Here is a 25,879-nt window from a genome sequence, read left to right on the forward strand (position 1 = left end):
ACTGTCATGCCAGAGGTCTTGGTTTCAATCCCTGCCTTTATCATCTAAAGTTTTTTTTCCCGAGTATTGTCTCTTGCGAGAAATTGAACAATCCTTCACGAGTCATTCTTGTCATGAAAAGTGCTTAGCCGTTAAGATTCGGCATCAAAACTGTAGGTCGAATTCAGCCCTGAAATGATTGGGACACTGGAATGGTTGAGAGTTGTAAGTCACTAAGCCCTAATTCTCTACCGATTGTTACGCCAACATTTTTTTTTATTTTAAAGTACAAAAACGAGCAATGTCTGCAGATTATAAAAATGTTCTACTGAAATTCGGAGTCGGTTACCACAACTTGAAGAGTGTTAACTCGTTTTTTGTCGGTCGTTATTCTCGGAGGCATTCAAATATATTAGTGTTAAATGTTTACAGCATTTTGGTCGAAGTGTAAAAAACATCGATGCCGTTCAAGCGTTCCCAGAAAGTGTTCGAAATCTATCAATTTTACGGAGTTCCCTAGAATTGCGAATCGATCACAACACATAAAGTCGTTTCAACGTTTACCTAAGCATCTTGATTGACACCCATTCAATTGAGCAGTTTGAACTTTACAAAGATTTTCAGTAAACAGCATTTTTTTGAGGAGACACATTTTGTCTTGGGTTCTACGTTATCAAACAAAGCCCCAGCATCTAAAGTTTAGAAAACTTCGTATGTAGTTTGGTGTAGATTTTTGATTTTTGGTTTATTCATGGTGTAGTACCAAATGGAGTTACTTTCAGTTATTTTGATGATACTAATTTGTTGTCTTAGAGCTGCGATTTAACCCCTTAGGAAATTTTTAGAGGAAAATCGCGACGGAGGGACTCTGTACCAATCATTTGGAAATGATTTTAACGCTTAAGGCCAATGAAAAAAATTGGGTGGCTCAACAGTCCACTGAGAACTATGGCCTAGTGACTAGACACTAGTCTCAACTATTCCTGTGTGCGCGTAATGTTGTCAAGGATGGAGGGGACCTACAGTTTTTAAGCCGAATCCGAACGGCTAATTTGAGAAAGCACTTTTCATGACAAGAATTACTCTTGGAAAATTTGTCAATTGCTCACAAGAGGTAATACCCGTGAAAAAAAACTTTGAATGACATAGGCAGGGATCAAACCCAAGACCTCTGGCATGGCAGTCTAACGTAATAACCATCATGCCAAGGGCTTAAAGCCAATACGACTCCAAATAATCCGTGAGGCCAAAACCATCAAACTGCGAAGTTAAAGTGCTGCACTGCTTTTCAGACAGAATTCTGACGAAAAGTTACCAAAGTCATTTATTGCAATAGCCCACTGCTTAAAGTTAGTAACCCGGCTTCGGTTCTGCCTTTAAAGTTTTCTAATAGGTAAATTCATTCCAAATAATTATTTATTTAGCATTAATGTACCTCAAGAAATTGTCAAGGAATTATCATTAAATTTTGATTTAGAAATTGTAAAGTAGCATATTTGACATAAGTTGATATGTATTGGAATATAGCAGTTTTAAATGACTGCGGCATTATTGAAGGAAATCTGGACCACAAAAATAGTTCCGAAAAATGAATGTCGTTAATTTTATGAAACGGTTTGATATACAATTTTTAGCAAATAGAAACTTACTAACGTAGTTTTAAGATTATGGTTTATTTTTGACAAACTTGACAAATTTGATAAATAAATAAATCGAACCTTTTGATAAATCTTGCAGTGACTATGATGCAACAGGAATGCAGAATCTTCAAATTTAAGAAGTTTGAGTTTTAGTAGCTAGTGTTTATTTTTTATCCGTGTGGTTTTTAATCCGGCAATAAATTCTAACGGGGTCGGTATTTTTGAAAGCTGTCACTTGCTCAGTTTGGTTTGCCATTTTACAACTTAAGGACTTACTCCTAAAAATGTTTGTTATAGTAAAAATTCCGTTCGTTTCCATACACTCAACGACACAATCAATTTAATGAAAGAAATCTTGCGTCGTAGGCCTGTGGCTTTCAAGTTCGCCATCGATTAAATACCGATAGACTATTTTTGGTATTTGAAAAGTTGCTTGTCCATGTCGATAAGCCCAGGAAGCTTATTATAAATTCTGTCCATTGGATTTCTTTGATATTTTTTTATTTTAGATTTCATTGAAGACTTATTTCTCTCTGAGAAATTTTACTAAACAGCAATTTTCTTTATATTTAGCAACTTGTTAAGCGACTTTAAAATTTTAAACCATTCTTCTTGTTTTTCAAACTTGTAAAATTGCTAATTCTCTTTTATTTAAAACCTGACATCAAGTCTAAATAGTGACAGTTCGTTAAAAGAAACAAAGCTAAAATGGACCTATTTCCAAATAAGCTCCTAACTGTGGACTGAGCCATTCTGTCCAAGAAAATAAATATTGCAAATTGCTTAAAGTTAAAGCAGACATTTCGTGATTTCAACTTTAACAAATAGTTAAGAGATGGTAAGGTGTTAAAATAAGTTTAGTTACTTTTACGTAACATAACTTATTTATTTAACCAAAACTTAAAATAAATCTCAAAATTCATTTCTACCCAATGAAGTAATATTATTCTATTAATCATCAACTGAATGATTCCATCCACAAATCAATGTTTCCAATTAAAATGCAATCAAAGTCCATCAATCATTCAATAATAAAAATTATACATATACGAATTTATGATTAAGTGACCATAATTGAAAATTAAACATCCGGCATACAAACAAAAATCAGATAGCATTTTATAACAGTTTATATTTTTATAGTAATGAAATAATTATTATCTATGTTATTTGGTCCTTCGAGCCGAATAAATTTTGATATTTCCAAAAAAAAAATAAAAAATTGTTATTTTATTTTTAACTGAATTATTTTTCAATTTTAAATCAATTTATTTCAATTGAAATCAAGATGAAAAAAAAAGAAAAAAAGAACAACCGGAAATGATTACTCATTCGTGATGTGTTCCCCATAGAAACAGGAAGAAGGACCCACCTCCCATATTAACAAATGTTCTTCTAAAAAATACCAATTTTCCACTGTTAAAACATTCCTAGTGCATGCCCCAAAAATAGAAGAAAAACTTATTCATATTCTGATGGAATGTGAATGAGTCAATTTTTGTTCTTCTCGTCCTTTTAAAAATAGATCCTTTTCTATTGTAGGTATATATATATCGTTCGTTGGTTGCTAGAGGGCAATAAGTGGAGTGGGATGGAGGCACTAGAGGGGGTGTAGTGCCTCAAGCGTGAGCCAACATTTGCTTTCTGATTCTACAATTGATGTATGAATGTATATATATTATGTTTGTAGGTACCTAACTGACTCTATAAATTTATATGTACAAAACTTTTGCGTCGTCCTTTTCTTTTTATTTTTGTTGCTGTGAGCTGTGAGTGAATGAGTCGTGGTGTTGTCGATGAATGTACAACGAATGAGTCATACCTTTCGAGACTTAAGGCGCCAGTCAACCTCAAGGATACCAAAATTAAAACAAACGGAATGAAAGAACGAATAACCAAAAAAAAAAAATAGAATCCAATTTTATGGCCAACAAGATAGGCGAATAAAAATTTATATCTCGCCTAGAAGAGAAAAAATAAAACAGGACGAACCTATAGCGTGAGTGGAAAGTTTCAACTCGACGTTGTCCGGGCAATTAATTTAAAAATAAGAACAAAGGATATCAAATTTTTTGGATTTTTTTGAAAAATAAAGTTATCCTTACCAGCTGGTAGAATGGGTGCTCGGCACGTATGGCAGAAGCACTGCATGACTGAATCCCTTACTAATCCAATGATCATGATGTATGGATTTTTTGTGTTAAGTTGTTGCGAAAAAAAATGTCCTTTATTGAGAATCCTTCAAAAAACAACACAAACACACAATCGCACACTATTTAAAAATCAAATCAAATCGAATTGAATTGAATCAGGGGCGGCAACGCAACGTTACGGGGGGAGGATGGATTTTTGTATCTTTGATTTTTAAGTGCTAGCCGGCTAGAAGGCGATACACACAACACTCCACACTAAATAAAGCCAAGAAGAAGAAGCAGCAGCAAAAATTCACGTGTGATGTGGTTTGGGGTTTTATTGATAAGGATATGTCAAAGGATCCTTTTTGATTTAAAATTCGGGCGGGGTGTTTTTTTTTGTTTGATTTATTTAAAAACTCGATACACTCGCGATATCAAAAACAAGGACACGATTTTTTGTTTTAAATATGTTATGAAAAAAACACTCTCGAAAATGAATAATCCTTGATTTAAGCTGCGACAGAAATTTTAAATCCTACTGACTGACTGATTGACTTCTATACAGCTAATGATGAATACTATAGGTAACTTTACTCAACAAAAAGGAGACAAGTTTTGTTTTGCGAGCGAGAGGCTTTCCACTAAGCGTGCTGAAGATACGACTACTGAATTGTCTTTGGAGCGTTTTGACAATCGAGACTCTTGCCAGAGAAATTATTAAGGATATTTCGATTCGATGTTGTTGTTTGCTGTTGTTGGCTTGTGTGGGGGAACATTATGGGAAATAAGCGAGTTGTTGAGATTGTGTCATGCGCTCTTAAGGGTGGGGGTGGTTTTTTTTTGTTTCTTCTTCTTGGATTTTTCACCAACTAAGTCTTCTACCGGTGGTTGGAATTGAAACACCACAATTTTCAGTTGCAGTTCAGAGGGTGAGATTTTTTGAAGGATATTTCAGAAGGATAGAAAACTGCATTGGGGTGGGAGAAAACACCATCATACAAAGAGAGAGAGACGGAGAGAGAGAGAAAGAAAGCAAGAGAGCGTATATGATGAAAATCCTGGAGAATTAGTCACGGTATCGAGAGACACTATATCTGCTAACTATGACTATGACTTCGTAGAGACCCCATAAGAACTTCGATAGTGGTTGATATTTTATTTTTGTTATTTTTTGATGAAAGAAAAAATAAATAAAATGAAAAATTTTAGTACCGACCGGCGCCGGTCTTCCATGAGATGATTCACAGGACGATATTATGTTGGGTTGGGTTGGATTGGGAGGAGGAGGGTGGATTTTCTTTTCGCACTCTTCCTTCCGTTTTTTATTTTTTTTCAAGGGATTTTTCTAGTTTTATTTTTTTGATTATATTTTTTCGTTTAGTTTATATTTTATTTTTTTGTTTGTTCGTTTTGTGTCATTCTGAAGGAATGCAATTAGAAAGGATGAGAGAAGAGAACGAAAAAAAGGAACTTTTTAAAGAGATACCCTTTATGGACAAGACAAGAACAAACATACAAGAAAACTATACCTACCTCTACCTGTGCAAGGTGAGGTCGTTAGGCTTGTTGTTGTTTTTGAAGGTACCCATAGCTTAGAGCTACACCAGAATATGGTGTATTTAAACTTTAAAGGACGACATAGTCTCAATATTGCTGCTGTCATTCTCTGTTGACATCTCTATATGTTTATAGATATCTATCCTCATATAAGTCTTTTTATATCTATCTTTATATACAAGTACTTTTTCCGATGACAATCTTTTCTCCGGATTATTTTTTTTTTTTATCTATTTTGTTTTTTTTTTTTTTTACAAAAAGCCGGTAAAACTAGAAAAGCATTATATTGACAAAGGTCCTTTTGTTTGGCAGTTTGTGTAGAGATATGTATGCATATAGAATATTTATATGTAAGTGTTTGTTGGTTGTGAGGATTCGTTAGAATGAATGGGGTTTCATACTCGTACCTACATAAGTTTGTTGATTTTTGATATGAAAAATTGGAAAGGTATAGAGGATAGTTTTTAAAGTTTTTTTTATTATTTGTAGAATATTTTTTTTGATCCGGAAAAAATGATTCAAATGTCGAATAGATATTAAAAAAAAAGAGAGAATAAAAAAGAACAATTGCAAAAAGTACTTCGGGTTTAATTTGTTGAAATGAAGGACACTGCCAATTATTTTTATGTTTTATTTCTCATTTTTTTAATTTAATCTTTTTTAATGAAAAATTGTTGCATTCATATAAAAACATGGTCTTTTTGAATTTAACTATAATGGAAATATTCTTTAGAGGTTTAATTTATGCCAAAGGGAGAAAACTGTTGTGATGATATTTTCAGGGGATTTATTTGGCAAGTTGGTGTAGTCAAATTTTTGAAGGGATTTTGTATCAGTCTGTTGACTTGAAATAAAATTAATTTTGTTTTTTTTTCTTTGATTCAAAAGAAACGGTTTTGTAAATTATCGCAACCACGACCTAAAACTCCAGAAAAAAATGTGTGTTTCTTGTCCGTTCTTCATTTGAACTCCAAATGTATTGGCTTGTCAAAAACAAATTCTATAATTTGTGTTGGAAATAACACTTTAAGGCTATCTTTAAACCGAATATCTCTTTACTCTGAAGCATTTTCGAAAGAATATGCTATTCAAAGACGCCTGACTTTCTACATCCCTTCAAGATGTTAAAAGAGTTAGCTCTATCGCCATTATTATGGAGGTGCAAAATCGTATCGTCACCTCCTGGTGGTGCCCGCTGGATAGCCGAAAGGTGAACTAACGACAAACGTTGGATCCATCGGATCCAGGGGTGTGACACCTGAGTTACCTTCTCAGGCAGTAGCAGCAAAAGACCAGACATCGCTCCGAAGAACCAGCTCCAACGATCTCAGTCATGCGTAGGCCTCAAACGTCGGCCAGCAAGTGCTTGCGAGAAACCCTACAACGGATGAGATGCGCCAAGAGATCCACTGGCAGTTTTGCAAACAATCCATCAGGAATAGTGCAGAAGAGGTGCTATGTATCTCACAGACGCCAACAAGGAACCCCTGGTTTGACTCCGAATTTACTCAGGCAAACAAAGCCAAAACGAAGGCATACAGACTGTGGCAGCAAAGGAGGACACGATCTTTCCGCCAGCTCTACGTGGACAAGAGAATTGATGAGGACCGCTTACTCAGAACCAAGAAAAAAGTCTAAGAGCAGCGTGAAGACGAGGAGATCCAGGGATGTTTTAACAGGAAACAGGTTTGCATCTTTTATAGAAGAGTCAAAAAGCCGACCTGGAGCCTACAAAGATAACTAGGGGAAATCCAAATCCATTTGGTTGACGATCTAGAGTTCCACCCACCCGACCAGAATGAGATCAAACTAGCCATCACCAGTATGGCATCAGGCCTGGAAAATCTACCATCGACTAAATTCTCACTCTACGCCAAATCCTGGAAAAAACTCGAACATCGAAACACACCATCTTAACATCGAATTTAAAGCAGCTTATGACTGTGTAGTCGAACTATACCGTGCCATGTTGATGTTTGGTATCCCTACCAAACTGATATGACTTATGAGGATGCCGTTTTAAAATGTTTCTTGCTGCGTCAAAATTAGAAGAGACTCAACCGAAACCTTCGAATCCACCAGAGGACTTCGACAAGGCGATGCGCTGTCATGTAGCTGCTTCAGTATTGTTCTTGAAAGAGTGGTGCGCAACACCAACGTCAATACAAGTGGCACTATGTTTCAAAAAATCCACACAACGTCTTGGATATCTAGATGACATCGACATTATGGAAAGAACCAAACGAGCAGTGACGGGATCCTTCTCTAGTATCGAGTCTGAAGCGCAGAAAATGGGACTTGACATTAACGAGGGCAAAACTAAGTATTTACTGTGGTCAAATATAGTCGATTCACACCGTAGACTTGGTAAAAATTGACAGGTTAACTTCGAGGTGATAAACGAAGTTATTTATCTGGGCACTGCTGTTAATTCTGTAAATGACATCAGCGCGGATATCAAACGTAGAATTACCCTTGATAATCGCTGTTTCTTTGGCCTTAGCAAGCTTTTGAGAAATAAGGCCCTATCGTGAAGTACCAAAGAGGCACTGTACAAAATTTTAATCATGCCAGTCTTGCTGTATTGTGCAGAACATGGATCTTTTCCCAGGCGGATGAAGGATATCTTCGTATCTTCGGGTGAAAGGTTCTGCATACGATCTATGGTCCGGTTTGTGTCGACAGGCAAAGTAACATCTGGCGAAGAAGATATAAGCATGAGTTATACGAGCTGTACAACGACATGCCACTGGTGAAAAAACTGCGTGTTCAACGTTTAAGATGGGTAGGGCATATCAAACGAATGACCATCGAGTCTTCCAGGAGCACAATGCGCTTTAGCGCCAACTAAAGTAGAAGTTAGTCCATCACCATTATTTTGGCTGATGTAATTGCGACTCTTCTAAACATATCTGCAATGAATGTGTTACCAAAAGTTTACAGGTGAGTAATCATTATGCAAAATAACCAGATAAATTACGAAAATAAATAGTAACTTAAATAATTTGGATCAATTTTTTTTTTATCTAAGGTTTAAACAAGTTTTTAAGAGCAATTTTTTATTTTAGAATATGGTCGGAAGAAAGCATGCCCGATGAGTGGAATCTCAGCATAGTGTGCCCGATACATAAGAAAGGAGACCCTCTAAACTGCGCCAACTACAGAGGCATAAGTCTCCTTAACATTGCGTATAAGATCCTTTCTGCCGTATTATGTGAACGTCTGAAGATATTCGTCAACAACCTGAAAGGTCTTTATCATTGTGGCTTCAGACCAGGAAAGTCCACTATCGGCCAAATATTCACACTAGGGCAGATCTTGGAAAAGGCCCAGGAGCTTCAAATCGATAACCACCATCTCTTTATCGATTTTAAAGCCGCAAAGGACAGCATCCATAGGAAAGAGCTTTACAGAGCAATGTCTAGTTTCGGCATCCCTGTCAAACTTATCCGTTTGTGCAGAGTGACGATGGAGAATGCATGCTGCTCTATCAAGGTCGGAAAAAATTTTGCCGATGCATTTGAAGTCAAAAAAGGTTTTAGACAAGCCGATGCACTGTCATGCAACTTCTTCAACATCGTTCTGGAAAGAACTGTGCAAAACTCAACTGTCAACACTAGAGGCACCATGTTCCAAAGGTCCATCCACTTACACGAATACGCAGATAATATTGACATAATTGGAAGATCAAAGCGTGATGTCAGTGGAGCGTTTTTGAGCATTGCGACGGAAGCGAAGAAGATGGGTTTAGTGGTCAATAAGGGTAAGACCAAGTATATGCTGTCATCAAAAAAGGACACTGAACGACGACGTCTTGGACAAAACGTCACCATGGACAGCTATAACTTTGAGGTAGTTAAGGACTTTGTCTACCTAGGCACCGCTATTAATGCAGACAACGACACCAGCAAATCAAACGAAGAATAACTCTTGAATCGCTGCTTCTTTGGACTTAGAAGGCAATTGAGTAGTCCTCTCTCTAGCATCTAAAATCACCATCTATAAGAAATTCATCATCGCGGTTTTCATTTATGGCGCTGAGGCCTGGATCCTGTCAAAGAAAGATGAGAGAGTCTTTGGATGCTTCGAGAGAAAAATCATTCGGGTGATTTTTGGTTTTCAATTCACTTTAATTGCATGTTGTTTATACTGTTCATTTGGTATTCATATTTTTTTAAACCTAGAGGTTGAAACTCTGGACAAAATTATTGTATCTACACGATTTAATGGCTCTTTTGTCTAAAGACATGACTACTTGACAGAAAAAAGGTTTAGGTGATTTAATTGTTCTTAAATTTTGTCAAGAACTAAATTCATTGAATAAATAATTAACAAGAAAATTTAATCCTAAAAATAGAACTTAATACCAAAAAACAAATGTTTTAATTTAAATAATTTTTCTGTCTTTTTTTAACTTTGAGATTACAATTTTTTTTTCTGATACTATGAAAAAAGGCAACCTTTTTTAACTCTTTATCTCAAAGTGCTTTCGCAGTCGAAGTACAAAATTGATACTTTTGTGATTTTTTTTAAATCGTTAAATGTTTGTTTTTTTTTTTTTAATATAAAATTATTGAATTTTATTTTAATAATGATTTTGGTATGCAGTTTTTCAAAAATATATAAATATTCATTTTATATTTGATTTTTGTAAGAAAATATTGACCTGTTTTCAAGATATCGAGTTTTGAAAGAAATTTTTTTTTTTTATTGAATTCAAAACAAAAGTTTTGAAATATTTGATCACCATATAATATAAAGACAATTCATTAAATTAAATATTAAAATCGTTTTATGAGTTCCTGAGAAAATTAAACAAAAAAAAAAAAGTCTAGATCCAGCTCTCGTCCTCTTGCATGGATGAACAATAAAATTTAGCTTCACAATGATGGGAAGAGAAAACATCGAAGGTTCAAGAGTGCTAAAAACCATTTTTTTTAAAAATAAGCGCACACTCAACCGAGAATATCGAGATGTTCAGTCTCCTCGATGCCCTTGGGCACACAAGCATTTATTTTTTGGTTTTCAGACTTGAATCCATCCAATACAATTCGTATTGAACGATTCGAAAGGTAATTACTAATCCAATGAAGGAGGGATTCATGAAAACAGAAAATCCCTTAAATCAAACGGAGGACAAATCAGTTTGTGTCCTTTTGCTTTATGAGTTGTTTATTGTCAGCTCTGAGCTGGTCTTGGACAAGTTAGTTATTGTTTGAGAGATGTACCGCTCTAGTCGAACTTCCTACTTGGAAAAGTCCTTGAACTTAATTATATCGCAATATTAAAGTTATACCAAATTCCAGTCTTGTAACAAAATATTACTAAATTGTTCATTCCTTTAATTTAATTATAATTTTATAGCAAACTCTTGATATCATGTTTTAGAGGCTTGTAAGAATTTCTATTACCATAAGACATTTAAAAACATACCTTCAATTACTTTTTTTTTGACTATTCTTCCCTATTTTGATCTATAGAAATATATTTTATGAGGTCCACTTTCGATCAACTGTTTTTCCATGAGGTTATCTTTATGAATTAAAATATTTGAAAATACATGATTTTATTGAATTCATTGAATACACAAAAAAAAATCTTTCAAAACATTCAATTTTATCCTACCCTATCCTTTTTTTCAATTACCTAATAGAATAAATCCCGATATATCCTTTAAAATAAACCAAACTCAAATAAAACCACATTGAGATAGGCCCATCAGGTTCTATTGTTTCCCATTTAAAGATATAAACACACCAACATACCAGCAAATTGTTGGTTCGTGTATGATTCATATTAAAATTCAAACTTACATAAAAGGATCCTGTGTATAACGATTACCCCAAACTACATACAACTTAACTTTATCCACACAAATGCCTTTATATTGGCACCACAGGCATTACCATAGAAAGTTGATGTTGATAGACATATGTATGTATGTAGTTCCTATACCATACCTTCCGTTATTAAAAATGAGTACATTGTCTATGTACAACAAACTTCAATTAAGTATCCTTTTTTATTTCACTTACCTGCAAAGAAACAAAAAGAAAAACAATTAAGTCAAAAAAATTCCAAAACAAATAAACATAAAACAAAAATTAAAATAAAGGCAATATTAAATAACTACACACAGACAACCACTTAATCCTCGAAGCACTCAGAGCAGAGACAGAGAGAAGAAGAACAAGGATATGGCCTGGTCAAAGTGAGAAATAGAAAAAAAGTCAAAACCAAAAAAAAGGAAACTTTTTCTTCCACAAAAAGCCATAAAACATTTAGTTTTGAAAAATTACTGCATTTTTTTCAATCTCCTTTTTGTGTTTTCTTTCCAAAAAAAAAATAAAACAACAAAACGGAACGAAAAAAAAGTGTCCTTGCTGGTGTAATGAACCTTCAACTTTTTTTTACACTCTCAAAACAACCCCAAAAAATACGGTCTTACTCATCATAGATAGTTTTTCACATATACTCGTAGTTTTTTTTCTATCGCTCTCTGTGTTTCCTTCTCTTTTCCTCCTTCACTCTCTTTTCACCAAGTAAAAGATAGAAAAATTGTGTGTTTTTAACACCAACAATCGCATTGAAAGGGGTACACCAACGTTTTTCACCAACACCGCACACAAAAAGGGGACAACACGGGGTTTTTTTTATATTTTCATGTTCGAAATTGAATTTTCGAATATTCGAAATACACCATCATGAGAAATACGCAGTAAAACAAAGACAACAAAAAAAGGACTCGAAAACAACTCTCTACAACGATAAAATCGATTCCAAAAATTTCACCTCAGCAAAAGGTGTTTTTGTGGGCAAATTTGTGGGGGGGTGCAGTGCAGTGCAGTGTGTTCTTCAACTTCTCTCCATTTATAGGCTCTCTCTCGGGTTGTTCCTTTTTTATTTGGACCCTGGTGGAATGGTGGAAGGAGAGGAGAGGCGAGGAGGTTGATGTGGGGTATGAAATGCCGGCCTCCTGTGATGATGACAGTTCCTGTACTGATGGGGGGTCGTTGGGTAAATTCTTTTTGTTTTGTCATTTTTTCGAAACTATTGTATGACTCACTTTGGTTTGGTATACTCAGACGTTTGTCGTCGTCTTCGTCCTCGTATAGTCGAACGTTCGTTGCATGTAAAGGAAACTTAAATCGAAATCATGTCGCCAGGATTTCTTATTCTTGGTCGTCATCAAATGAAAATGTTATGTGGAAAGAGGTTGCGGGGGAATGGGACTCCCTTTTTTTGTTTCCTTGAAAGGGTAGGTAATATAAGAACGAGCTCAATAAGAGGGGGTTTTGGGGTTAGGGAGGGTTAGAGAAGATAGCTGGTATGAGAATGAACACAAAAAATAGAGAAGTAATCGTTCCATTCTAAGTATAGCTGTGGCAATGCGAGTATGGTGAATGGTGAATGGTAAAAGGTGGTGGTGGAACGAATAAGAAAATGTTCTGTTATGCGATGCACTTGTTACCAAGGGGATTCAATTCGATTCGAATGCGAATATCGTTAACCAGAACCCTTCACCCTTATACTTGACTCTCATTCTAGCCCTCACTCTTACCCTCTTCCATTCATCACACACACACATTTTAAGGGTAGAATTTTTGGCGGTGCGGTCGGTTTTGGCCCGCCATCAGGTCGGTTGGTCATATACTGAGGAATAAAATGAAAATTGTTAAAATGGTAAATTCTCGTAAATTTACAAAAGATGGCAACACACACTAACACACTGCAATCGGTTTGTCGGTTGTTAACGTGCGTAAAGGATGCAATAGTGGCGATATGGTAATGATGATGGTGGTTGTGGTCAGGCTTGCCAGATTGGTCTATTTATTAGAAATTGGCATAACATTTCTTAAAAACAACCGAAAGCAAATTTGGTATAACAGCCAAGGTGTTAATGTGGCCTTTAAGTGGGATTCAAACTGACTTCCGTGGAGATGCAAGGATTGCATATGCTTGTCTGTCATCTGGAAGGAAGAAGTGCTTACTTGCACCTCCACGTGGGGGCTCATAATTATTGAAAAAGGCACGGCTAAGAACTGCACTGGGAAAATTCTCAGCTTGTGAGCGAACGCAAGAAGCTACACCCAGAGAAAAAACCACGTAAAATCAAAAAAAACGACTTTGAATCAAAGTAAAATCAATATGATTTGGCTCTAATGCCGAAAATATTTAAATCAAAGTTGTTCATCAATGAAAAGTGATTCCATACTTCATTTTAAATCAAATTTGAAACCCATATGATTTAAAGTGGTAGCATTATAGTTTTAAATACGATCTGCATGGTTCAATATAATATGAATTCATTTTAAACACGCTTTGTTCTCAAAGTAAATAGGTATCGGAAATAAATCAATTCGAAACATATTTACATTAATTACTAGCCAAGATTAAATTAAAGTGCTCCATCATTGTTTTAAATACGATCCACATTTGATTTAAAAAAATATGAATTCATTTTAAACACGATTTGTCCTCAAAGTAAATAGGTATCGCAAATAAATCATTCCGAAACATATTTACATTAATTACTAGTAAACATTAAATTAAAGTGCTCTATCATTGTTTTAAATACGATCCGAATTTCATTCAAAACAATATCAATTCATTTTAAACAAGCTTTGTGCTTATAGTAAATAGGTATCGAGAATAATTTAATTAAAAACAATATAAAAATTCAGGGATTTAAAGTCATTTTCACATTATATCAATTGATTTTTTTAACTATACATACATTTTTATACATTACCATATAATTTTTTGAAGCAATCGGCACTAAAGCTGCAATGTTGAATTATGAAGCTTCAATTTCAGAATATCAAATATAAATATTATATTTGTCTTTAAATAATACCTTTATCAAAAAATTGAAAAAAAAAACAAGAATATTCTTCAACATGATTTATTGTGTATAAGCTTACGATATAAATATAAGTTTTATATAACATTGATAAACTTCTTTTTATAAACTAAATTAATAACATAACTTATAAATATTACAACTTATAAATATTCTACAATTTGCCTCCCCAATTATGATTTGTATAATTGCATCTCTTTGGGCATTTTCAAACTGATTACCCTTTTTATAGAAATCGATCACAGCTTTTTCTTTTGATGATGAGTTCATAAGTTCAGTGCGCTACCAAGCGACGACGGCGGCGATGTCCTGGTCGTCCAATATAATTCAATAGTTGTCCACTTTCGTCCACTATATGAATTTTATGATTGATGTATGACACCATTATAAATAGATTTTATTTTATTTTACTTGTCTTACTTAATACTTTAAACTTTTCTTAGAACTGTTCACAGCCACGAAACTAGAGCGAATGGCAAATAAATTACTCGACCGGCATATGAGATATTCTTGTAGAATGTTTACCGTTATCATTCACTAGTCAAAGGATAACAACTTTGATTTGTCTCATTTTTACTTTGGTTTAAAGTGCATATGTATATGATTCAAATCGAAACACCTTTGAATGAAACACATTTCTTGGCGTACGTGTCTCGACTTGAATATTCGCAGAAAATCGTATTGGTGTTGGTAACAAAAGAGGACGTGCATACTGCATATGTATAAGACTATTATTGTCTAGATCTTATAGTAGTAGTGCATATCAAAAATCAAATGAGTTGCTACTTTGATGTAATGAGTTTCAACTTTGATTCAAAGAGCATTTATTTTCATATCAAAAATAAACGTAAATGAATTTAATGTCAAATGTCTTTAAATGAACAACAAAGTTTTCTAAGTTTACTCCATTACATTTCAAAATAGAAAAACATTAATTCAAAGGTGTTTAACAATACTTTGATCAATCAAACATTTTTCTTATTTAAAACAAAGTTGATCATATTTGAATTAAAGTGTATAAATCAAAAGTTATAGCAACTTAGTTTTAAATACTTTCTTACTTAAATCTATGATGGTGTTTTTCTCTGGGTGTACGGTTTACTTCCTTCCTAAAATTTAATTTTACGATCGATGGTAAACACAGGACTGTTGTCCTTCCCCTGGGGCCAGGGGTTGACTTACTGATAAAAATTATACAAAACAAGGAAGTTTGTAAATATGTATACAAATCGAATGAGTAAGTTTCATCGATATTCAATATAAGTTTAAAAAAAGTCTGAATTGGAATTAAAAATCATTTTCCCGAATGATGTACATTGTAGATAAAGCTCGGCTGATTGCATCCCTCTAGATTTCGGGCGATTACTTCATCAAAGACTAAATTATCATATCACTGATGATGTGGTACCACGGGATATGTTAAAACCCCTTGGTTAATTCCAAAAACATATGTTGGGATGGCCTCCTTGTAAGAGTATCGTGGTGGCTCTGGTTTATCATACATGCATAGGGTATTGATTTAACATTACTCAAAAAATCAAAATGTAGATGGACAAAGCCAATATCAAAGGTTAACAAAGAAGTGAATTTGTTATGTCTAGGTTGAAAGTCGAAATGAATCCTAATTTTATTTCAGTACGTAGAAATAGCGATCTCAAGGCAACCTAGCCTGAGATCCAATAAGCGCTGTAATGCGCCATTTTTTGATTTCAGTACGTTACTTCTATATATATAAAATTTTCTTGTCGTATCTAATAACCAAAATGCAACTTAATATTAATCCGCTGTGACCGCTTATGTGGTGAAAGTCCAAGCTCTTAAAGTGAATGTTTTCCGTCTTGAACCTTCCTCAGTCCTGTTGAATTTTGAGTAGTTCATTCTTGTTATGTATTATAGTTGCTTGTATAGGTTTAATTTTTTCTTCTGCAACTTTGTCCAGTGCCTTCGTCCATATCATCTGTTCCTCGAAATGACTGATGGTTTCAGATATGACTTGTTGCCGTGAAGTAAGGAAACCTCCATTGTATCTAACAGTGCGTTGTGGCCTTAATATAAGAAGACCTTGTGCTGGAAGCTTAACCAATTTATGCTCAGAATTTCCACAGCTTACATGAACAGCCGTATATTTGGTTTAGTCAACTGAATCCATTTGATTTGCTGACTAACTCGTTATAAATTACAGCTTGTTGTTTTTGCTTTATTTATTGGTGATATCTTACATGATCCATGAGCTGCAGTTTTTCTTGGTCAATTACCATGGCAAATATAGTGTGTTTCTTAATTTTTTACACAGAAATTTAGTTGTGCCTGACTCATTAGATTGTATGCGTCTTATTGGAAGTTGAACACAAGTATTTCGGTGTATATTTTTGATGTCACAATAATATCTCCCTGACGTATTGGCACGTCAATTACCCGAAAAAACGTCCGATGCTTCAGAGTGAAGTAGTGTAATTTTTTTCTGGTGACCGCTGGTGAAGGAACAGTTCGCCTGGAGGTATTACTACTGGCATTTGAACAACGAAGGTATTGAATACCTCAGGACATATCTGCATTTGCCCCCAGAGATTGTCCCAGCAACATTGATACTCCCAGCCAGGGGTGAGACTGCTCGTCCACGTCCAACTGTTTCTGGTCCTCGTGAAGATTCCACAAAGACCGGCGAAAATCGTTCTGCATACAGACGTGCCCCAGGCGGTGCTGACAAGAAGGGAGACGTCGGAGCTGGAGCCGGAGATGTTGAATTCCGTGGTGGATTCGGTCGTAGTTCTCGGCCAAGTATGAATCCCCTCGCTTTCATTTGGCGAAATGTTTCTTTCAATTAATTATTTGTATCATCGCCAGGTAAACGAAACTTCCCTACGATTTTGTCCGAATTTTGTGAATCTCTTCTTGTAGGTTGGACGGTTTTAATAATAACGGGTTTATATGGTGATTATTTCCACCAATGAGGATGCTTATAACTGCCATATGTACATCATTACATTAACTTAACATTGCATCAAGTTGCATTGTTCCGAACTGAAATATCATTCCTGCTTTGTATGCATTATGAGCTTGAAGGGTCATATTGCGAATTTCATTAATTTGACCATTATTTCTTATAAATTGGTCGTTTACTTCTTCTGTCGTTTTCTTTAAGACATTAACTGTAGCATTTACCAGTGATTTTTGCCTCCTATTTAAGACATCCAGTTCATGTTGGTTGTCCGGTTTTCTTCTAAGGATTCTCTATCATCACTGTTCATGATACCGAATAATTTTTGGTAAAGTGAACCAACAAATTCAAGCGGAGCTCTTTTTACCCTGTTGGTTATTATTAGTAGTTTGTTATTTTCACTGCTTGCTGAAGTAGATCATTTTGGAACACTTGTCTTGTAGATTAGATATGTAGCTTGAAATATTATTTAGTTTCTTCAATATATGAATCTAAGTCGTAGTAAACTACAAGTCTCCATTTTGATGCCACGACATCCATTTTTAAGATTGGGTCTAAGAAATTCCCACATTTTCGTCTAAGTTTTCAATTTTCATCTCAAGTGTCGTGCTCATATTGGTTTCTGAGCTCTTTGCTCCTCCAAATACGATTAATACCAATAACATCAACATTTCATTCATTTGTGTTTTTTGATTCATTATTTGCTGTGGAATGTAACTTTCCGATTTTTCTTCAGATGTCTCGATTGGACATAATTTATGTATTGATCTTTTTTAGAGTCTGTACTTTGTTTTAAGTAACTACTCGCACATTGGCGTCTGACCCTTTGTGGACTTCCGGTTTCTTCCGATTGCACTTTTCTCCAGATTCTTCTTTTCAGATTTCCACTAGGTACACACCAAGCATTCGACCTTCCATTTTTTTGGCGTACTGCTTAGTATAGAGATTCTTTTTTAAACACTCATTGAACTCTATGTTTCCTCCTATTTTAATGTTCAAAATTTTTGGATCAACATCGTACTCCGGTTAAATCCTTAAATCCTTTAATATTTTCCTAACACTCGCACTGTATATGAACGTTAACATGTTCATTCTTTGAGTGCATGTAAATTTAGAAAAAAACGTCTCTAAAATGTTCTAAGTTCCCAGATCTTTGGAAATATTCATACCTTACCCCAGTTAATAAAAAATGTTACAAATTCTGGCCCTTTATCGAAATTATATGCTATTCTAAAATTAATTGAATTTCTTGTCAGTGACATAATTTCTTTTAATTGTTCTTTCCTAAACGTAAAATTAGACATGGAATTGAGAAACAAATCAACAATTACTAATTTATTACAATTCTATACTTTTTGTTTGGATGCATTCGAAAGACACACTCAAGCCGATTGTATCATTACAGACTCAAGCAAGGAATTTGGCACATTAAATTAAGAAAATTTAAGCTTAACGAATGTTTCGTTATGTGGATTTCGTCATATGTTCAAGCTATAGAAATTATAGCGGCATGTTCAGGAGTTACCCTTCATGCCGATTTAAAAATTCAATTCTGTTTTGGTGTACCTCAAGGGAGTCACCTTGGTCCCTTGTTGTTTATTTTACTTATTAATAATTTGCCTTTTGTTTGAAATAATTCTATTTCGCTAATCTATGCAGGTGGTGTTAAAAATGTTCGAATTAAAAACTACAAAGATTTTTAGGAAAAAGAAGATCTAAATTATTTTTGGAATGGTCCAGTGATATTTTGATATTTATTTATTTGTATGTCAGCTGTTCATCAAGTTAAACTTATAAATAGTACAGGATATAAAACATTGACATTTGACGTTGACAATTAACAAAAGATATATTTACAAAAGTGTGAGAACAAAATTAACAAAAAATTAATTAAAATTTATTCATTCATTCAAGACAAATTTCAGATGCGTTATCTGAATCAAGAAGCAAGGAAAATAAAATCGAAAATGATTAATTTAAAAGTATGTTCAGTTCAAGAATTATTCAAAACAAATTGCTTGAAACTTTCTGTTTTTGTTTCTAGACCTCAAAGGTTATTCCACAGTTTAATAGCATAAACGAAAAATTGCCTGCGCGATGTCAAACACGTAAATATGGACGAGCGCAATAAAATGGAATGGCTAGAAACACACAAATAAAATTCTGTTACATCGAAAACTTGGAGTCTTTTTAACAATTAATTTCAAGAGTAAAATACAACAACGATATTTGAAGAAAGCTACCAGATCGTAATTGAAAAACTAACGAGCTTGAAAAGAGGCATGATCGAACCTAAGTAGGTTAAAAACAAACCTAACTTTTTCATTAAATGGCACCTTTAGTTTGTGAGCTGATTGAGAATCAAGACCAACAGACAGCTCACTTCCGTATTTTTACCATCTTTAATTTAATATGTGTAGAAGGTACGGATTTATTAACAGATAATCCTCCAAGTGAAGCATAAATCTTTGACACAACTGTATCGACATGGTTATTCCAAGTTAACTTGTTGTTAAGGAATAAACCTAAATTTATAAATTGGGCAACATATTCAATAAAACAATTATTGAACTTAACAGGGGAGAAATTATATGGGCTTAGTTTGTTTATTTAAATTAGAAGAGCTTTGGTTTTTGAGGAGTGAGTTTAAGTCCGTTCCCAGTCGACCAGTCATATATAGCCTTTAAATCAATATTCATTTTAGATATTGCATCTGAGGAAAACTGTATAGTACCCGTAGCATGATGGTTAGTGCGTTGGACTGTCATGCAAGAGGTCTTGGGTTCAATCCCTGCCTTAGCCACCTTAATTTAAAAAAATAAATAATTTTCGCGGGTACTGCCTCTTGCGAGGAATTGACAAATCCTTCAAGAGTAATTCTTGTCATGAAAAAGTGCTTTCTCAAACTAGCCGTTCAGATTCGGCCTTAAATTGTAGGTCCCTTCCATTCCTGACAACAGTACTCGCACACAGGAATGGTTGAGAGTTGTAAGTCACTAGGCCCTGGTTCACAACGGACTGTTGCGCCACCCCATTTGATTTGATTTGATCTGAGGAAAACTAATATAATTGGACATCATCTGCATAGATATGAAACTGGCAGTAAAACAAAACAGAGGGAAGATCATTAATGAACAATGAAAACAGTAAAGGTCCAAGGATTAATCCTTGAGGAAGACCATTATTAACAGGGAGGAACGAGGACATTCTGCCATTACAAGACACGGATTACATATCTTTGGTCAAATATGAGTTCTTTAGTTGTGTCAGACAAGCTGAATAAGGTCGTCAATTTATTACAGAGAAGATTATGGTTTACACAGTCAAATGCCTTTGAAAAGTTATCGCATTTGGAAATTTGTTTTCTAAAGCATGTTTTATATTACAGATACTTTGAGTAAGGCTGAAACACAACTATGTCCAGACCGAAATCAAGATTCAATAATTGCTTGTCTTTAATATAATATTTTATCTGGTTGCTTATCAGACTTTCAAAAGCTTTAAATAGAAAAGATAGGATAGCTATCGGTCCTTCTTTCTTTCTTTCCTTATTTAAGGATGGGGATATTTTTCGATGTCTTCCATAGGATGGGGTATGTAGATGTAATTATAATGATGTTGAATATTTGCGTTATGTCGGAAGGAAGGTTGTTTTAATAAAGTCAGGATGAATGCTGTCAAGTCCGGTGCATTTAGATGTTATGGAGAAAATTGCTTTACCTTCCTGATAATCATCTACGGCACTTACCGAAAAGGCGTTAGTAGTATCATTCTCTGCATGTCTAGAAGACATTTTACTGAACTGGGTTTGAGAAGTTGAGAATTTAACATGAAATCGTTCGAATTTTAATTTGAAAATTGAAGTTTTAATCTGAGCTTAGGAAAGAATTCACTCCTTAGATCTTTTTTTATCAGATCTAAATAAGGCGCTAACAGTCCTTTTAATCAAGCTCAAATTTTCAAGTTTTAAATGTTGTTCGTAGTTAAAATTTTGTAAGCTTCAAGTTTAGACCTAAGCATACGTTAGCATTAACCTTATTTAATAAATGTTATATAAGTAATTTTTTAAGAAAAATTCCATTGATAACTTTTTTACAAAATACGAAAACTAACAAAAAGGAAGAAAAGCTCACAAGAAATAGTTTTCGACTTAAGTATTATGAGAAATAAGAAAAATGTTGTCATTCAAATTTTGTAAGACTTTTGGAAAAATCAACAGAAGGCCACAAATGAAAAGTAATCAGTCTGAGTCGTATCCCACCCATGAAATTGAGTTCCTTTTTCGGCTCCGCTTTTGGGAATTGTGTTACAAATTGTGCTATGTACATGGCAACCCTGGAGCTGTCGCTAGTGGCAAAAGTTGATTACGAAATACACACACGTCATACTCTTCGCATATTCGCATCACACATTTCCATATGCAATTTTGCATTTGCAGTTTTGCGGTTATGAAGTTGAGGTACAGATAAACGTATATGCTATGAGGGTGTGTATGTTAAAGGACACCAGCAGCAACATGACATAGAGAGTCATTATGGACGCATATTATATTCGATTTGAGCACGCACACATGTTGTCCTGCTTCTATACTCCTCTACTCCTGTTGTGTTCCGGTCCTGGTTCTGGTTCTGATGTCCCCCTCAATAGGTCGGTCGGTTGGTCGGTCGGTAAATGCGGTGGTGTAAAATTGCAATTTCCATTATTATCCCTTCTGATCCCGATTCAAAATACCTCATCAACGCCATCAGCTTTTTATGTAGCTGAAGCCGCAAACACCCGCACAATTAACAAAAAAAAAAATAACAACACCAACAATAAAAAGAAATAAATTAGTAAAATAAAATAAAAATATGCCAATTAGATGTTGGTTTTAATTCGTTGAGTTTTTTAATCCACATAATCCCTGAAGGTAAGACATTTTTTAATAATTTTATTTTAAGAACTCTCAAACTCATCCCAAAAGATGGTTTCCTTTTTTTGAAATAAAACCTACTTCCGTTCTTTTAACCTACCTAACTTTTTTATTTGTATATTTTATCGACCCTTTTTTGTGGCTTCTTTTTGATGTATTGAAAACTGAAAAGGTTTTACCTTTCTCTTTGTGGTGTTTTTGTTATTCTTATAACTACTCACATACCTACACATATAATATATGTACTATAGGTACCTATAACGGATTTATTGAGCTGGATTAATTGGAGAAGCAAATGGCGATGAATTGATGGTTGTATATTTTGTGTGTTGTTGTTGTCATCATGTAAAAAAATATTGATTTTCAAGTATTTATATATAGTTTATTAGCTTAACGGATTTTGAAGGTTTTCAGTTTCTATATTTATGTTTGGCATTTGTTTAGGTTAAGGTATAAAGGGATTTGTTTTTTTTGCACTTTTAAAGGAAAATAAATTTAATATGGTTAAAGCAGGTAGAGTGGTTTTATAAATTTTGTGGTGTTTACAATATATTCATAAAGGAAAATGGCCTTGTGTGCCTATTTTAATTTAATCAAACTTGACATGAAGTTAAAAAAGCTTTTAATAAAAAGGATGATTTTCTTAAACCGTATGGTTCAAAGGATCTAACATTTTGTAGGTATGTAGGTTATAAACTACTGTGAAGCCAAGAATAATTGTGTGTTCTCATAATTTTACTAACATATCTCAAGAAGTGCTCAATGGCTTTAAATGAACACAACCCAATTTTTGTAGGTATAAACCTGGTAAGGGTTAGAGACAGTCGATGTTGAAACTCTATGTGAGCCTTGTAGTTTTTACAACAGTAATGCCAATTCGTTGTTTTTTTTTTCTTTATTATTATGACAGACCTCACCAGTGGAAACAATGCGAAAATACACAGCCCCGGACTGGGTTTCAAAAAGCCACCAAAAAAGAAACACTGGTTATATGAAGAATGTCGGCAGACAAATGCAGGAATACCGACTTCTATATAGGAACAAAAGAGAGAGCATGAGAAGCGTGTGCTCGAAGATGATGAGAGGTTCAGAAGCAGAATTGAAGTTGAACAGTTTAAAGAGAAGGTGAAACGAAACTCACAACTGCGAAATCCGCGAACCGAAGGCTTCAAAGGCGGAAGTGGAATCATCATAGATGAATTGCAGTCAATAGGATATGTAATGTATAACGCCCACGAGGAACCGAATTCCGCTGTCAGGCAGGAGTATCCATTCAATATAGACAACAAAAGCCAACAATCCTGTTTTCCCCACTTAGACGAAGTAAGGATTGAAATATCTATTGGATTAAATGCTTAGCTCTTTAAAGCAACCGGCGATAACTTGGTTAGGAGCATGCACCAACTTATCTGTTAGATATGGTCGGAACAATCTGCTTTTAAAGAGTTTTAAGAAGAAGAGGAAGGAAAACTTAATGGACCAGGCAGCGCTGATTGTAAGGTAAGTTGATATTTTCATAGTTAAGAGGACTTGAAACTTTAAACGAGTTTTTATTTAAATGTGTTTTTCGCTTGATAACAGTTTCTCTGCCGCAACGGACAATATTCCACCTTTAGTTTTTAAACTTTGTAAATATAACCTTACAACCCCACGTTGCTTTAATTTTAATTTGTCCTTGAAACAAGGAGTATTCTAAGATACATGGAAATATTCTCTGATAACTCCTTTGCATAAATCGGGGTCTAAAGCATCTGCTTATAGACCTATTGCTAAGCTTTAGCTAATCCCCAAATTTCTTGAAGCAATTGTTAAAATTGAACTTTATAGTTTAGTTCAAAACCATATTTCCCTGCATCAGAATGGCTTTATTAGTGGTAGGTCTACTGCAACAAATTTAGCAATTTTTACAAATTACTGTCTTGGCTGTTTAGAAAATCGTACTCAAGTGGATGCAAACTACACTGATTATTACAAGGCGTTTGATCGGGTACAACATAATGTTCTCTTTAAAAACTTGAATAGCTTAACTTCCACTCGAATCTTCTGAAATGGACCAGAAGCTATTTTGTTGGACGAAGACAATATGTTAAAATTGGTGATATTTCCAATGCAATACCAAATTTTTCCGGTGTACCACATGTCAGTCATCTTTTTTATTTTATTTTTAAATGATTTACAGAATTGTGTTTAAAGTTCTAAATGTCTTTTATATGCTGATGGTCTCAAGATTTTTAGTTCTGTAAGTTCTTCATCAGATGCAAGCGATATTACCAAGAGGTGTTTCATAAATGCTTTAAATTTTAATGTAAAAAGGGGAAGTATTGTTACGTTTTCTAAGATAAAAGATCCGATATGTTTTGACTACAATATTGAGAATCAGTTCTTAATTAGGCTAACAAATAAAAAGGATCTTGGTGTGATTTTTGCCTCGAATATGAATTTTTCTCTACAAATTGATAATGTTATTTCAAAAGCTAACGCCATGTTGGGATTTATTCCAAGAACTTCTAAGTCATTCGAAGATTCTTATACTTTAAAAACTCTTTTTGTATCGCTTGTAAGACCTTTACCTGAATATTGTTGCATAATATGGAATTCCGTTAAACAATTAAATATTTAAAGGATAAAAAAGGTTCAGAAGAGAGTTACAAAATTTGCTTTACGAAAGCTTCATAATTATTCAAATATGCCACCTTATGAGACCAGATGTGCTTTAATCGACTTAAAACCTTTAGTATCTAGAAGTAAATTGTATTTAGTACTCTTTGCTTACGATGTGCTAAACTCTAACATAAATTGTTCATTTTTGGAAAAGATGGAACGACGAGCTGTACGGGCTGTACAGCAAAGTAGACTTACGGAAAAGGACACAAGTTCAACGCCTGAGATGGCTAGGTCACGTTAAGAGCATGGACATGGAATAAGGACAGCGCAGCAGAGAAAGGCCGCGGAACAGGTGGTGTGCACAAGTGGAAAGTGACCTCTCCCAACTTCTAGTGCGCAACTGGAGACATTTAGCAGATGCTGAAGTTTGTTTAATAAAACCCTTGTTCAAACAGAACTGTAGCGCCACCTTCATTAAGTATGTCTTGAACCGAGTGCTGCATCCAATCATCTTTATGGGCAGGGGGAGGGGTATCCACAATCGAACCGTGTGTATACAAACTTGACGACTAGAAGCAAGGTAAGAATAGCGTAATCAAGTCAGATCATAACTTCTAGTTGAACGTGGAAATTGAATTTTGCTATAGAGATATGGTGTTTTTTTTTGTTTGCATGGTACAATGAAGCATAAAAAGTTCTTAAAGCAAATATATTTTCGGGAGAGGCTCCATTTATTTTTTTCGAGTATGCAGAAATATGTTCATATCTCCGCAGACCAAAGACATAACTTGCCACGCTGTTATAAACAACATCAAGCTTCCTTTTGTCCCTGAAATCACAATTACTTAAAATTTCACAATAAGAAGTAATTTAGCTAGTATCATTCTTTTTTTAATTGAGGTAATTTTTTGGGTGGTCCATAACATTCGTAGGCGTGGTTTGTTCAAGTAAGGTTTCTGTTAAATTCTACTCCTAAGTTTTTCGCAGATTCAACAAATTGAACTGGAATATTGTTAAGCAGTATCGGAGGAAAATACGTCGTTACCGAAGGGTTTCTGGAAAAAACTAAGACATTTTGTTTTGGTTGGACCTTATTTAAGTCTTCATTTATCTCATAACCTATATTGTCAATTAGACCTAGGGAACAGCTGTATCGAAGTTGAACATCGTCAGCATATACATATATGAAGTTAAAACCTAGAGACGGCAGTTCATTTATATACATGGTAAATAGAAGAGGTCCCAAAATTG

The 25,879-nt window shown here is 34.5% G+C and overlaps 2 protein-coding genes across 5 annotated transcripts in view; one reads left to right on the forward strand and one right to left on the reverse strand.

Annotated features, from left to right (window-relative positions):
• The window catches only part of LOC129953971 (stathmin), a 408,077-nt gene that overhangs the window by 235,345 nt on the left and 146,853 nt on the right, over window positions 1–25,879 (reverse strand). Inside the window, exon 1 of one of the 4 annotated variants that reach the window (XM_056067540.1) lies at window positions 3,725–4,439. The exons of 2 other annotated variants lie outside the window; for them this stretch is intronic. In XM_056067540.1, the coding sequence (XP_055923515.1) occupies window positions 3,725–3,800 (76 nt within the window). In that variant the 5' untranslated portion in view covers window positions 3,801–4,439. Of the gene's footprint in view, window positions 1–3,724; window positions 4,440–25,879 lie in introns of those variants that run through there. One more of the 4 variants, XM_056067544.1, reaches the window with a different exon arrangement.
• Window positions 16,646–16,999, forward strand: LOC129941035 (40S ribosomal protein S10b-like; the record flags this gene model as incomplete). Its single annotated transcript, XM_056049577.1, has 1 exon — window positions 16,646–16,999. A coding segment is annotated over one exon (354 nt), but the record flags the coding sequence as incomplete, so codon positions are not given.

The sequence above is a fragment of the Eupeodes corollae genome, chromosome 1, assembly GCF_945859685.1.
Source record: "Eupeodes corollae chromosome 1, idEupCoro1.1, whole genome shotgun sequence".
NCBI classification, from domain to species: domain Eukaryota; kingdom Metazoa; phylum Arthropoda; class Insecta; order Diptera; family Syrphidae; genus Eupeodes; species Eupeodes corollae.